A 15756-nucleotide genomic window follows, 5' to 3' on the forward strand; every position below is an offset into this window, starting at 1 on the left:
GTGACGAAGTGTTCCACCTGCAACCATCAAATCAAATTAAGCACTGTTGACAATATATACATCTTAATTGTACGCAGATGTAGAGTTAATTATAGTAAGTATATTCTTATCTACATATACTTATCTTGCTGATATTTTGGTAGCACAGTATTCGTGCAGTCTATATGGTGACACACAATCAATGTGCCATGTTAGTGCCAATTCAACTGAGCTTAAGAGAGCCAAATAAATACTCACACAGAAGTTAGTTAGTAAGTTACTACTGAAGATTTGTTTTCGTTTTTCTCCCTTCTTAGCAGTTTTGAATAATATTAGAGGCATTTACATCATTAACATTAAAATTGATGCATTTGAATATGGTGACAGACTCTGAGGTATGCTTTGTATCAATGTATCCTGAAGTGTAAAGGAAACCATAAATTGAAAAGATATCCATTAGCAGACTTAGATGTATACTTGCAAGGGGATATTGCCACCAGAACATCACTTTTAGCCTTCTCCATATTTACAATGCGGCATTAAGCCACTTTTTGTGGGTTAACACAACCTTGTACATAAGGCCCCTTTACATGCATAACTTAGAGTGAAAGGGGTGGGCAATGGGTGTTGTGGTGGGCGTTGCACCGCTGCACCCATTGCTTTTCATGCTGCCCCAGATTTACAAGGAGGTTTAAATCTGAGGCAGTGCCAAAAAACTAACACCATGCAAGAGCAGGCTTTAGAATGGTGAAACAAGGAGAAATACTTTTATTTCTACTCATTTTTAGTTTTCCTATGTGTGCTGCAGAATGCAGCACCCATAGAAAGAGCAAAATGCCATTAATGATTCTTTATGTGCAGGAAGGTGTCCCTTCCTGCACATAGACAATCATTAAATAATGATGATTTGCATTCTGCAGCACGCATAGAAGTAAGAAATCGCCATTAGTGATTGTTTATGTACAGAAGGGACACCTTCTTGCACATAAACAATCATTCCCTGCAACTCAGGCACCCTTGCACCATGTTGCAAGGATGCCTGCGTTTGTGCTAGGAAGCTGAGTTTGGCGCCAGCGCTAGGGAAAACACTGGGGTATGCCGTATTCTTCAACTGTTGTTTTGCTTTTGTCACCCCGAGTGGGACGGGTACGCCCAGACGTATTTAAACTGGATTGGCATGGTGAGCAAAAAAACAATGGATTTAGGCCCAGATCTCTGTACTGGGGTGAATGTATGACATTGTTCTGCATTCTGTCCATCAACTGTTGTTTTTATTCTTGTGAATACGGCACATCCCTGCATTTTGAAAATGATGGAGCGTGGCACTGCCAAATTTGGCTTAGTTCTATGCTCCGACATTTTCTCTTATTTGGAATTTGCAACATTTTTTCACCCAGTAAATATCATCAACTTTGACCTGCCAAAATTTATGACGGTAAAATGATATTGGTGTAACTACAATTTTTGAAATTCCAAGTCCTGCCAAAACAGAGGATTGTGCAGGGACTAGAATGTACCTCAGATGCCATTATTAAAATCTTTGACTTTTTTGCTGTCGGACAGATACGCTGCTCTATCTGTAGCTTTGTATTTAAAGCCTCACTTGGGGTTCTGCTACTGCCAATATGTTGGTGGGGAATTTTCAAAGAGTAAACCAGGTCACATCGCAATCAGGGTGACATGTACATTGCTAAATACGCGAAAGATTGAAATAAAGTAAAGGAGAAGAAAAATATAGAGGTGTCTTTTTAGCAGGGTTTGCCTTGAGAATTTCTATTTGGACTCCCATACCAGGATAATCTGAGAAACTATGATTAGTGCTAAAAGCTTGGGGTGTGCCTTTCAGACTCTGAAGTGCTTTGGTATTGTAGTATGATGTAGTACAGTGGCACCACTTATTTGGGAAAGTGCTGTGAAAAATAGAAGTAATCAAGCACTGAGTTGCGATAGTATTAGCAGGAAATGTGACTCCATTTCTGAGACTTTGGGGCAGTTAGTCGGTGCCTACACGAACTTGAGGATGTAACATTTTGAGAAGTTTCTGTACCGCTTATAGCACCTATGGGTTTGTGAATGCGGAATTCAATAATTTTCCATGGTGTTAGAAATGGGGTTCTGGTTGGCTAGCACTGTGCACCTAAGCCAGGCAGAACCCACCACTCTAGTCAGGACAAGTCAGTTACACACCAAAGATAACCTGTGCTCACCCTCTAGTAACATGGCACAGAGCAATCAGGCTATCATCAGAGGCAAGGTGTAAAGCGTTTGAGCAGCAAAGTCACCCAAAAACACAATGACCACACCACAAAAGAGACTCCACACAGTATTATATCAAAACTCAGACCAAAACGACATGAATTCTGAATACTGTGCATACTATGCAAATCCTAAGATAGTACTCGTTATCCTGACAGTGCAAGAATCAAAACGACATACATTATAACATCAGGACATGAAATGTAGCTAGATTAGGGAAAAGCACACTTAGAGTGCAGTCGATGTAGGGTTAAAATGCCATATTAAACTCAGGAAATAAACATTGCAAAAATATTACTTTACATGCATGTATTCTATAAGCACTTTGCAAAGTAAAGCTGTACCTCTAGAATTAGTCCCCTACATTGTTGGATAAAGCATGTTAATGGTATTAGACAACCAAAAGTGGTACAGGAACATCTGTGCTCCTTTTTGCCATTATGTAGTAATTTCTCTGTGGACTCCCGAAGGGACTGGAGTTGAATGAGGCATCAGCACTCGACACAGGGGTTCCACCCTCACCTCATGGCAGTAATAATTTCCCCTTAAACATTGGCAAGCCTGGAACCCACAGAGAACGCCGGGTCGCGTCTTTGTGAGAATAACCGGCACCGCTAGCGAAGGAAGACTGGGGCGGCTGTGCAGCTCCCACAGGGCCCTTCATCGAGGCGGGGAGTAAATAACCAGTAAGGGACCCATCTGAGACGTTTTACTCTGTACTGCAGAAAAAGAGATGCCCCCCAAATGAAATCGTGTCCAGAGTACTCCTGGGTCACGCAAACCACTACTCATACTGTACTAAGTGATGTGCTGCAGGCGATTGAAAGGTTTGTGCGTCCTCATGCTCCGATGCAGGAATTTACACTGAGGTTAGACCCAACACCGTACGAGCGTAGTTGGACTTCAATGGGACACCCAAGCTAACTTTGAGTGCGGTGAACATGCACTACGGCTGGGGGAGCCCCAGCCACAGCAGCTGGTGAGTCCTGCTTGCCACATCTCTTGTGGCAGAGTGAGCCTCACCTCAGGGGTTCTCACCAGCTGGTCGGCAATTTCAGGTGCAAGGGGATGGTTCCACAGTACTACACTTTTCCACAGATGTAGCATGCCTGGCTGGGGGGCGGGCGTGCCGAAGAACACACACAAGCTTCCACTCCATTTATAATGGTGGAGCTTCGAGTCAGGTTCCCCATGCTTTGAGGGAGAGGAGAAGCTCTAACCAAGCTCTGACATGGCAGGCAAGGAGCAGTCAATCACAGCTCCTAACGTTGCACACTGAGGCACTGACAAAATCTTTTTGATGTCCCTGAGATTTCTCAACGAACATGGAAGGGGATGGCAAGCCATCAAGCCCCTGGAGAGCACTGGGGGCACACCGGGAGCAGTAGACAGGGAGGCACGCGAACGAGTTACTTGCAGCAGAGTGGCAATCCCTCTAGAAGCACAGCAGGCAGCAGGATGGCACAACAAAACAAAGAAGTACAAGTGGAGGTTCCTCTTGGTACCACAGAGGTTCTCTGGCAATGTGCGGTTTGTAGAGCCAGCAGCATCTGGTCACAGGTCCATGCAGTGTCTAAAATCAAGGGGTCAGATCAACTGCATTTATACTTATAAATGTCTTTGATGTGGGTGGGGGCTTCACAAGAAATCTTAGAAGTGCACAACATGCTCTTTCACCCCAGCCCTGGCTCAAGACATCATTAGGGGGTAAATCAGCCCATTGTGTGAGAGGTGGACACAACCTATACAAATGTAAAGTGTGAATGCCCTCTCCCTGCCCAGGAAGACCATCAGTATGCAGATGAATGCAGAGTAACCCCTGTCACACCAAGCCCTTTCTGTGTTGTGGGTGTCTAGAAAGTATGCACTAAGAGTAGTTGTCACCCAGCCCTTGACGTGTATTAGAGTCTGGCTGCAAAGCTCAAAGAGTCATAAGCACAGAGAAATGCCCACTTTCTAAAAGTTAGGTTGAAGGGGGTATGCCCTAATACCGGTAGCTAGATAGGGCATAATTAAAGTAGCACAACAAGGAACCTAGCTACCACTTTCTCTGTTGTTATCTACTTTGAGGGAACTATTGTAAAGGTTTAACCAGAACTGCCTCCAAGCTTGTTCCCAATGGGCAGCATCCCCTCAAAAAGGACTGTTTAAATCGTGTGCAAAAGCACAATGGGAATGCTGCATGCATGAAGTGTATTAAATGACTGACTGGTGTAATACTTTGAAGTTTTGCTCATGTATTGTTGTCTATTACGTTTATTTTATGTACTTGTTTAAAACAAAAAGTGTTTTCCCTATCTCTGACATATATAACAGGAAAACGATAACATTGAAAAAAATGAAAGAATGATTGAATAAAAAAACAGAACCAATGGAATCAGGTATTGGTTCTTGTCTGTTTAAGTAGATAACAGCAGAGAAAGTTGTAGCTAGGTTTCTTGTTTCTAAAAGTGGCAGTTCTTAAATAGTAATGCAAAATCCAACTACACTAGTAAGTAGGATTTATCACTGCCATTTTAAACATACCAAACATGGCAGCGCCACTCCTTTCAGATGAGGAATTACCACTTAAGTATATATAACGGAATTCCAAATGCTAGCCTATGAAAAGAATAGGCCTCACAATAGAGAAAAACAAAATAGGCTGTTTGTCACTACCAGGACATGCCACCCATAAACGCACATATCCTACCTTTTGCTTACACAACACCCTGACAATTGGGCCTCCTATGGTCTACTTTAGGGGTGACGAATGTGTAATAAAAGGGGAGCTTAAGACTTGGTAATTTGTTTTAAATACCTAGTTAAAGTGGCAGTAAACTGCGCATGCTGGCCCTGCATTTGCAGGCCTGAGACAGGTTTGAAAGGCTATGTCTGTGGGTGGCACAAGCAGCGCTGCAGGCACACTAGTAGCATTTAATTTACGGTCCCTGGGTATATTGTATACCACTGTACAAGGGACTTATATGTAAATTAAATATGCTAAACAGGTGTAAACCAAACATCTCTGTTTAGAGGAGAGAGCACATGCAGATGCACATTAGCACTGATTAACATTGGTAAAGTGTCTAGAGTACTAAAGCCAACAAAAAGGTCAGAAAATAGGCAGCGGAAGGCAAAAGGTTTGGGTATAACCCTGGATAAAGGGCCAGGTCAAACACAGGGTGTTTTTTTTGTTTTAATTAATTTATGTTTACTCTTGTTTGTGAAGATATTCTCATTGATCTGTATTACATGTGCTTCTAAGAGTTACTGAGATTATAATATTGAAGAACGCGCTTTGCAGGGGGGGGGGGGCTGCTTGTTTGTGAGCAGAGTGCAGAGAGGGAAAGGTTAAAGTGAACTGTGAATGAAGTGCCTTGTTTCCATGTATCCTTAGCTACCTTAGTGGCTTTGGTGGCGGTACAATTTTTTTCAAATGTTTGCTTGCAGTTTTGTCTCCTGTTTTTGTTTCTGACTTTGTTGTATATAGGAATATTCTTAGCAAAAAGAGCATCTGACATAAATATTGGTCCTACACATTGTTTACAAAAAATAATCAACTCGTTGAAAGTATATCTTTCATCATTAATATCAGTGGAGCGTCATTTTTGTAAATGATACTTAGATCAGCACTGCCCTCCCCCTGACATCCAATGTGCCTTTGATTTCCTCAGCCACCTCTAGTAAGGCTGTCTCTATGCTTAAGTTGTTCCTAAAGCCCAACTGACTAAAATGAAGTGGATTATTCATCTCCAGATAACAAGAGAGCTGCCTGTTAACTAATTTCTCCAATATCTTGTTGACTGCAGGCATCAACGAGATAGGCCTATAGTTGCTATTAGGGTCAGCTGAAGGCTTCAGCAAACAGTGAGAGGATTTATGCTTGTTTCCAGTCTCTAGGGACTATCACAGTAGTCAGTGACTCATTCAATAGCATAACCACCCATGTATTAGTTGTCTCTGCTGCCATAACTAATACACTAGTGGGGCAGGGATCAGCGGGTGAACCAGACTTAAGGTGTAAAATGGTTGCTAGTGTCCTCTCACAAGAGATGGGTTCAAAGGATGAGAAGGAGCAGCCTGCATCAGTAATCGCTTCCACATGAGGGGGGGAGCCGCTGTGCTCCTGCATGGAACAAGCAAGGATTAATAGTGGTCTCCCATACCTGTTTTTTGTTGGGATTATAATGCCTCAGTAGAGTTTCTGTATTTTCTTCTGCATTGTTATCTGGAAGCATTGATGTCCTCGCAGGCATTGCTCAGTTCCTTATATTAATTTTTAATAGTTCAATGGATGTAGGGAGTAGGTGTTCTGCAGTCAGTAACATTCATGTTTCCTAATTTCCAGGATGTATGAAAAGTGAGTAAGGGTTCCAAGGTTTCCTGTATGAATATGATGTGGCAGGGTAGTCTGTATCTATACTCAGTAGAGGCTTTGCTATTCCAGTGTGGATGTATGTGGCAACTTGATTTTATGGAGACCTATTAGAAGTTTGTAGTTACTTATACCTCCCTGCAACTCATTGTGGGAGTTCATTTGCAGATGTTTATATAAAACGGTGATTTTGGATGGTTGTGATGTGTGTTACTGCACACTAAGTTGTTCCACAAAGATGGGTGCTCTACTTCCCCAGGTTAACCGTGCCAAAAACAAAGAAGCAGATAGAATAAATCAGCGGTATCTTTTATCATGTTGTGAATATAAAATAAAGTATATTTTTAGAAACATATCGAGTGTTCTAGACTTGTGAAACTTTGGAACAGTGTTGCTGAATCTCATGAATGGATCTTAATAATTTTTTTATTGAATATGTGGTGAGCCTTTTGAATTAGTTTAGCAAATTTTTGGATGTGTCCCAGCATGTGTTTACTGTACATAGGGGCCGATTATGATGACCGGCAGACTTGCGTTTGCCCGACAGTCACAGAAATGGGACAGACTCACCTCTGGTCAGCCGTCTCGACCGCCTAATTTTGATGCGACCACACATGGTGTGGTCGGAAGCTCCCTTTTCTGTATTAGAACTTGTGCTATGACTATAAACCCGCTGTAGTACAAGCTACCATACAGAAAAGGGAGATTGTGTTCATCCCTGCACCACGGGGCAGGCATCTCAGGGTGACTGCCACACAGTGCAGGGATGAACAGGGGGTCACCTATGGTGCCCGCTCAGCCCCCAACTGCAGGCCGCAAAGAGAAGTGGGCCCTGATATGGGTCCCCAAACATGCTTTCCGACAAACTTTCCATGTCGGAAAGCCAGGCATGAAAAGCCTGTTGGAAAGAGTGCATTGTAATCTGGACGGCGTAAAATACCTTCCATATGGATTACAGGCCAGCTTCTAACTGGAATCCAGCTGGAATGATCGGTCAATTTCAATTCCAACCAGCTGTATTGTAATCAGCCTGTGGTCGGAATTAAAACTGACGATCTTGTTCGGAAAGCCTCCGACCTAAGGTTGTAATAGGTCTCTAGTGTCTTGTGGTTTGTGTGCTGTGTTGTGCTGTTGTTTAGTTCATTGTGCTCTTTGGTATAGGGTATGTGTTTGGGTAAGGCAGATGTGTCTGATGTCCTGGATGGTAGGAGGCTAGTGTGTGGAGTTTGTATTTATGGCATGGAAAAAGGGAGATGTAAGGTATCTCCTGTGATGTCATACTTGGATATGAGTAATTGCGTGCATGCTTGAGTGTACATTGGCTCTGGTCCATGTGTGTTTTCTGTGGTGACACTTACACTTTCTATTACAAGGCTTGAAAACTGACCAAAGGAGATATAGCTTCCGGCGGGTGTTATATGGGACTTGTCTGTAACCTTCAACTAAGAAGCAAATCCCGTTTAAACAAGTGAGGGTTCCCTGTGTATCATTACTCATCAGGCTACCTTTTTTCATAACAGAAACAGAAATGCACTGTGATTCATTCAACCCATGTATGTATAGGACTCGGTTGTTGAGACCTAAATCTGCACCGAAAATTCTCCAAGGCAGCCATAAACAATTCTCAAACAGTTGATTGAGCCCAACAATCTTGAAGAATAGATTGTGTCCAAATACCAAAAATAGTGCTTCACAAAACGTGTTCACTGCTAATTGTCAAACACCTGATACACTCCTAGAAATCATATTTCAATTGTATGACTAAGGGCCTTATTTAGATGTTGGTGGATGGAATAGTCCGTACAGACGTGACGTATATCCTGTCGGCCATATTACGATCTCTCATAGGATATAATGAGATCGTAACACGGCAGACGGGATCTCTGTCACATTTGTGACAGAATATTCCCCTCCACCAATATCTAATTTAAGCCCTAGGTTACTTTACCAATTTATGTGGGGGGGGAGTGGGCCCCCCTGTGTTTAGTACAGATACAGCCAGACAATGACTATTGTAGTTTAGCGAACAAAGGCTGTCAAAAAGGTCAAAATGCATATTTTCCCCTTTAATTCTTTTTTTATTTAATTTGCTTTTGGTGGTGGTGGTGGTGAATGGGAGGTTGTAAAGCTCTATCTATCACAACGTTGGACTGACATGTCAGTCAGTCTCGCTGTGGCACATAGACCAGCTTGAAAGCACCAGTCTGTGGTCTGTTTTTTTACAACTATTGGCCATGACAGGACTAAAATGACCCTTTCAAGCTGACCCACGAGGCAGTGCTGGACTTTTATACTGCCTGACAGACCCGTCCAACATTTTTTAACTAGAACTTTTTTTCTGTTTCTTTATGTCTATATTTTCCATACATTTTCATCCCTGTCATGACAAACAATTACATATGGTCTGAAGTGGCCTACTTGCGGTACCCTACAAACTCAATAAACGAGAGCATTTGTTGCGGGGTGCATATAATGTCTCATGCATGCACATACACACCCTTCCTTCCATTACCTGAGAGTTTTTCTATTTGTTATTCATGTTTCTCAGTGCCTTACATTTATATGGACTGTGATACAGTATTCCTGTTTCCTTGAGTGGATGTCATAATATGATGTTAAAAGAAAATGTGGTGAATAGTTTATGATCACGACCGATGACGGTGATGGCATAATGATTATACATTGTACAATTACTTATTCTAGGCTTTCAATGTTCTTTCCATCATCTCATATGAATGTCTACTTAGGTGTCTAAGCATGGGGAACAGAAAAGGAAGAAGGAAAGGCATAATAAGTTTCTTGAAATGTGAAACTTTAACAAGGCAATCTATACTACTGCACATGAATTCAGGTTGTCATACTCGGTAGAAGATATTCTCTTTTTCTTTATTGTAGAAAGGCACTGATGCCTTCCAGTATTGCTGATGGTAATTAGAGTCTTCTCCAGGCATTTCACCACTTGGGGTGCTGTTCCCTTAAACATTGACTCAAAAATATAATTTGACAATAATATTGTGGTTAAAATACTTTGGACAAACATATCAAAGGTAATTATATTTTAGACAATAATATCAAAGTTCAAAATATAATTTACTATGTCAGCTGTTTTATTATGTTTGTTTATTGCATTGAATTATCTTTTTACTTCAGTATTTTTATTATTGTGACATTTATTTTTAAATAATGTTATAGGAATGTATTCGTTTTCGATTTGCTGGGTTTACTGGGGTTTGTATGGGTAGTGTTTGTTTAATTATATATTAATGATTTTAATTGATTAATTTGATATATAGATGTATTTATTTATATATTTAATACATTTTTCAATTATTTGATACATTTTAATTTGAGGTTATGGGGTTTATTTGGGGTTTAGATTGTTAGTATTTGAGTAAAATATATTTAAAATGATAATAATTAATGTTTTTACTAAACTAACATTTTATTTCCATTTTTAATCTATATGGTAACATATTCTAAATTGATAAAATGTATGCACATTATTATTTTATGTTTTTTTATGGGTATTGTTGTGTATTGGGTTTTGGGGTACTGCTTTTTCTAACATATGTATTCATTGTTGCTTCATTATTGTTTTATAATTTAAGTTAGATGTGTTACATTTTATTATTTTACATTTTTAGTGTGTGTAGTACATTGGAAGAATGAGTGGGTAGAGCTTTTATAAAAATAATTTATAGCTAATTTATAGTTAAATAAAAAAAAATAGATATTTGTGTATCATTCCATACTTTATTGATTTTCTTTTATGTCTGTGTGCTATGCTATCGTGGTTGAGGGATACTGTAAAAAATAGTTTCATGCAATTCTGATCTATTTATTATAGATTAGATTTATTTTTTTATTTCTTTTCATTTGTAGGGCTTAAAAGTTATTTAATTAACAATATGAAATGTGTTAATGTTTATTTCATTTATGTGTGCTATTTTTGAATCCCCAGTGTATGAACTTCCCATAATGTTTGTTGAACTAGAAATAGAATAGTAAGTTTAACATCCTTAATGTATGCACCTCACCCAGTGTTTGTTCGGCAGTTAATTGAATAATAAATAGGACCCCATTCAATGTATAAACTTTGCCTATTGTGTGTTAGACTGGAGTTAGAAGAGTAAATCTAACTCCCTCCTCCCCCCAGGCATGCGCTTCCAATATTTGTTAGACTGGAGCTAGAATATTATATTTGTTTGTAAAAATGATATTTATTGTTTATCTGGTGTTTTATTCTATGACATAAACTACTCATTACATATTTTATTTAAAAAATATTTTCATGTGTAAAAATTCATTTATTGGGATTACTAATTTAATATTAAAATGTAATATTAATTACTTAAAACATATTTATGAAGGTATATATATTTGTTTATATTTTGAAGTCTTGAAAGTTAGTACACAATGACTAACCATCATTTAGTATGCTATATATATGGTTTAAAAATATTAAATTTATAAAAAATATTGTAACTATGTAACTTGTCCCTTTTCCTCTTCTTGATCTTTTTGAATAGATATAAAACGAAGGAATGAGCTCAAAGTACTTCGCTAAACCCAAATCACATGATACAAATGCCAATAAAAAACACTCTCAGAACTATCCCAGTGCCACAAATAGACTGTAAGTAAGAGGTGTCATATACAATAGTTGCTTCAACGAAGAATCCCCCAAGGTTGCTCCCATTTGGAAATAAAAATTGGCATGAGTGAGTGGAAACTAACAATGACAAAATAAATAGGTCCGGCTTTAATGCTGCTAGCACATGCAAACACATATATGCACTAATACATACAGTTTTTTCTGCTGTGTCACTAGCAGGAATGGGTGTAGAGATAATTCTCTGTTGTTTTATGCCTAGTAGGTGATGGAAAGCTGTGGCTTCTTAACTAATTTCCAGCTTTGAGGTAAACCCCGAGGAAGCTGAATTGTTTGGATGGAGATCTAGTGGTGAGCGGGGAAGTTTTGTGCCTTCTGCTGTACAATAGACAGCTAATAAAATGAGCAGGGTGGAGAATCCAGTTTCCGAAGTAGTAGAGCATGATAACATTGCTTTCAATTTAAAAAGTTGTGCTGGGAATGATTAGGTAAGTGCCTTGAACGTGAGGGTCCAGGACAAAGTCAAAGTTTCAGGCCTACCCTGATGAAATACGGGTCTGATGCAGGGGCTGGGTTCATCCATGTCAAACTTTGACCTCTTCCCATTTATAAACTTTCCTGGTTCTTTTACTTATCAACAGGCTCGTTGGTGGGGTCCTCTGCAGTCTAGATTTGGCGTCCAGCGGTCTGGTGAGAGTTTTATACTACCTATGAACCGGCAAAAGTATCTGTAGTGTATGAGCCTCTGATTCTGTGCCAAAAACTGATATCTTTAGCTTTAGGCTCACACATTGCAGTTCTCTTGAGAGAAATAGAACTCTCTAGTACCAGTCAAGGGGCTGGGTCCTGGGGAACACTTTTTGGGGGGTTATGTTTCAATCTCACGGCCTGCACCAGTGGACTCCAGGGCACGTCCAGTGGTAACTTTGCTTGCCACTTTCCAGGGGTTGGGCTTCTTTATCTTTTGTTCCATTGAAGCTTATCAGGAACTAGTGACTTTGTCCCGGTCCTGTGTGACCAGAGATTCACAGTTGGCGCTTTGTGCTATTTGGTGCTGTTTTTGCTGTAGTATTTAAAACTGCATATCTCTGGTTCCTCTGATTGGATTTTTTTCATTTTGGTTTTGTTTTGTTTTATTAAAGGAAGCTCTATTATTCTAAGTTGGTGTGGGATCCGTTTTGTGTGTTTTTTAAAACTGTATTACTGTTTGAAGAGTTGAACAAATACTTTGCACCATTCCCCTAAGTTAATCTTGACTGCTCTGTGCCAAGCTACCAGAGGGTTGAGCACAGGTTACTTTAGGTCTGACTTGTGCCTCAACCTGACAAGGATTGTGGTTGCTGCTTGAGCAGGGCTCACACCCCAGTTAACCAGGAACCCAATTTCTTAAAGTTAAATTTAGTGTAACAATTACTTAGATACCTTAAAGTGCTGTATTTGATTGTCCCAAATGGAAGTTAGCACTTTGCTGTTAGGCTATTATAAGCCTATGTTAGCCAATGGAACCACCAGCCATGTTACAGTGAAAACAACAATGGAAAGTTTTCACTGTCAGGACAAATAAAACATAAAGGAAACATCCATCTTTTTAAAATTCTGCACCCTGCCTTATGGGCTTTCAAGTCATACTTTAGTGATGCCTTATAGAGATTAAAGAGGTAAGTTTGGCCTTGGCAAGAAGGTTTATGTTGCCATGTGTACTTGGCAGTTTAAATGCTGCACCGATTTTTACTTCCCTGTGTTTCTAGTTTTCGCCAAACTCTAGAGTTTTAGAGAAATTGTTTTAATTGGACACATTTGAACGACTTGTTGATTTATGCCAGAAGGCCCGCATAAAAAGGGTAAAAACTGATAGTGAACATGATTTTACAAAGCTTCTGGGTTGCATTGAGCTATTTTTATTTAAATGTGCCCCTTAAGCGCACTATCGTGCATAAAACCTCCACCCTGACAGTGACCCATCTAAGAAGGATAGAGCAGATTAATTGACAGCTACTCAGCACTTCATTAGAGCCAATCGCCATGCCTCATGCAAGACTAGATGCTGCACCTTAAAATGGACAGGTTGTTCAGAGTTTAAGAAGCGTTATGCCAATATTCTTACCTCTTCATTGGTGTACCAGTAGAGCGAGGAATCCTTTAAAACGAACCAATATTTCTTCCATTTTTGTGAAAAATAACTTTTGGCGTCTTTCTTTTTCCAGAGCCAGCCTTCACACTCTCCACGGCCGAGGTCCTTGCAGGAGATCCGCCGTTTGCTCTTGCTGGTTCCTAAAATTGAGACAAATTTAGGAGCAAACTTAAATGCAGTTTCCGGTCAACTAAAGGCCTTTGTTACTTTCATCTTGTACCAATATGTTAACCAACAAACAATACTGGGTAAGCACAGAACACATTGTTTCCAGCGTTAGAGTCGCATCTAAACATCTGTGGTCAACACAAGGTGCGTAATACTTCAAGGCCCTATTGTAACTACAGTTTGCTATTCTATTCTGAATTCCTTGCATTTAAGATGACATAGCGTGCAGAGAAAGACATCATTGTTTCCTCCTAAGCACATCAGATTTCTGAAGTCGCAGAGAATAAAAGGTACTTAATGACATTTGTTCAATATATACTCCTCCGCATATTTCCTTCTTTCCTGACTATTCCTGTCAGGATGACACACGGCATGTCACATAACTTTATAACAATCAATCATGAAATGCACTTGCTTATCACTCACTAGGATAAGGTGAGTCAATTGGCTTCACTTAGAAGGAATTAGCTAGAGATGGCAACATTCCTCACACTTGCTTTCCACAAAAACAGGTGTGGATTGTGTGCGCATCCTGAGTCATTATGAGGATTATAAAATTATGCAGATTTGCATATCATATTGGTGAATTTGGATCCTGTTATACAATTGCCTATGTCAAATTTCGTGTCTTTTAGGGAGACAATAGTTTTCCCGCCATAAGCAATAAACCTAGAGGCACCAGGGGAAAACCAATATAATTGAAAAGAAGCATGTTAGACCTGTGAGCTGTACTGTGGTCTCCCCTAAATGTTTTGCCTTCTCCCTCTTATGTTGCTGAATTCGTTTTTATGGCTTTTGAACTCTGTGCACTTTACCACAGCTAGCCAGGGCTGAAGTGCTTGTGCTCTCTCATTTATACATGATAAAATTGGCTTACACCTGATTGGCACATTTAATTTACTTATACTTCCTTAGTAAAGTAGTATACCATATACCAAGGCCTGTAAACTAATTGCTACTAGTTGGTCTGCAGCACCTATTGTGCCACCCACTAAAGTAGCCCCCTTAAAACATGTCTCAGGGCTGCCATCACAGCCTGCATGCAGTTTTAGACTGCCAATTTGAATTGGCAATATAACCCACATGCCAAGCTTTAAACCCCTTTTTGCATATCAGTCACCCCTAAGGTAAGCCCTATGTAGCCCATAGGGCTGTGTGCATTGTAATTAAACGGTTGCTCATGTACTTTTAAGTTTTACATGTCCTGGTAGTGAAAAACCCCTAATTTTCTTTTCACTACTGTGAGGCCTACCTCTTCCAAAGGATAATATTTGGTTGGCTTATTACATAAGTTCTAACCTTTAGATGGGAACAGGCAAGCATTTCAGTTTAGATTCTGAGAAATTGTAATTAAAAATCCTCTTTAATGGCAACGTCAGATTTTAAGTACAAATTTTGAGATACCACTTTTAGGAAGATGTCATTTTTTCTGCCCTATTTGGTGCTTGCAGCCTATTCCTGAGTCACATGACTGGGTGCAGTTGGACATTATTTATTCCTCCCAGACAGCCACACAATAGAGGGATTGAAAGTGTGCCTGGATGGGCTTCAAACTGGCAGGATGATGTGGTCGAGATGGGCACATCCCCACTTGCAACTTAATAAGCTGTGCTCTTCCTTCACAGAAAGGGCTTGTCATCTCTGTTTTCTTCATGTAGCCAGTTTTGAGCCAGGGGAGGAGAGTCAGCAAACTTCAAGTGCTTCTAAGAGAATTCTCTAGAAACGTATCCTACTTCAAAGGAGGCACTAGGTATAAAAATATGACCGTCAGACTCGCTATTCAGTTAACTTTCTGGACCTGTAGAAAGACTCTCAGAGGACTACCTTCTGCTGTGGCCTGTTGTGTACTTCAGAAGACTGCCTTGCTGCACCTGGAAGGACTGCTTTGCTGCCTGAAGTTTACCTGGATTACTCAGAGGCCTGCTCCGCTGTTTGAGGCCTGTACTACTGCTGAACCCAGGTCTACCAGAGAGACTCCAAGGGCTAGGTGGCTGGCCTCCTGATCAGAGCCTCAGGGACAGAAAAGGCACCAACTCTATTGAACCTAGTCCTGGACACAGCCTGAGTGAGCCCTAAATCCCAAGTGGTGCCCCTCCAGTCCTTCAACCTCGGTGGTGGCGCTAAAGGTGACATGATGGCCAAATTCGGAAACCTTTTGGCTAAAAACTGCTCTGAGAACCGAGAGTAGACCATTACCATCCTGCTTGACCATCCGCCCAAGGTGCATTGCCGGTCAGTCTGACTTCGCAGTAG

At 40.4% G+C, this 15756-nt stretch overlaps 1 protein-coding gene across 5 annotated transcripts in view; it reads right to left on the minus strand.

The window, feature by feature from the left end:
• CNKSR2 (connector enhancer of kinase suppressor of Ras 2) overlaps nt 1-15756 on the minus strand; it is a 1692689-nt gene that overhangs the window by 435403 nt on the left and 1241530 nt on the right. For all 5 annotated transcript variants that reach the window (XM_085622481.1, XM_085622480.1, XM_085622479.1 and 2 more), the window contains one exon: nt 13309-13475. In XM_085622481.1, the coding sequence (XP_085478607.1) occupies nt 13309-13475 (167 nt within the window). The remainder of the gene's footprint in view (nt 1-13308; nt 13476-15756) is intronic.

This window comes from Triturus cristatus, chromosome 8 (assembly GCF_964204655.1).
Source record: "Triturus cristatus chromosome 8, aTriCri1.1, whole genome shotgun sequence".
In the NCBI taxonomy this organism is placed as follows: domain Eukaryota; kingdom Metazoa; phylum Chordata; class Amphibia; order Caudata; family Salamandridae; genus Triturus; species Triturus cristatus.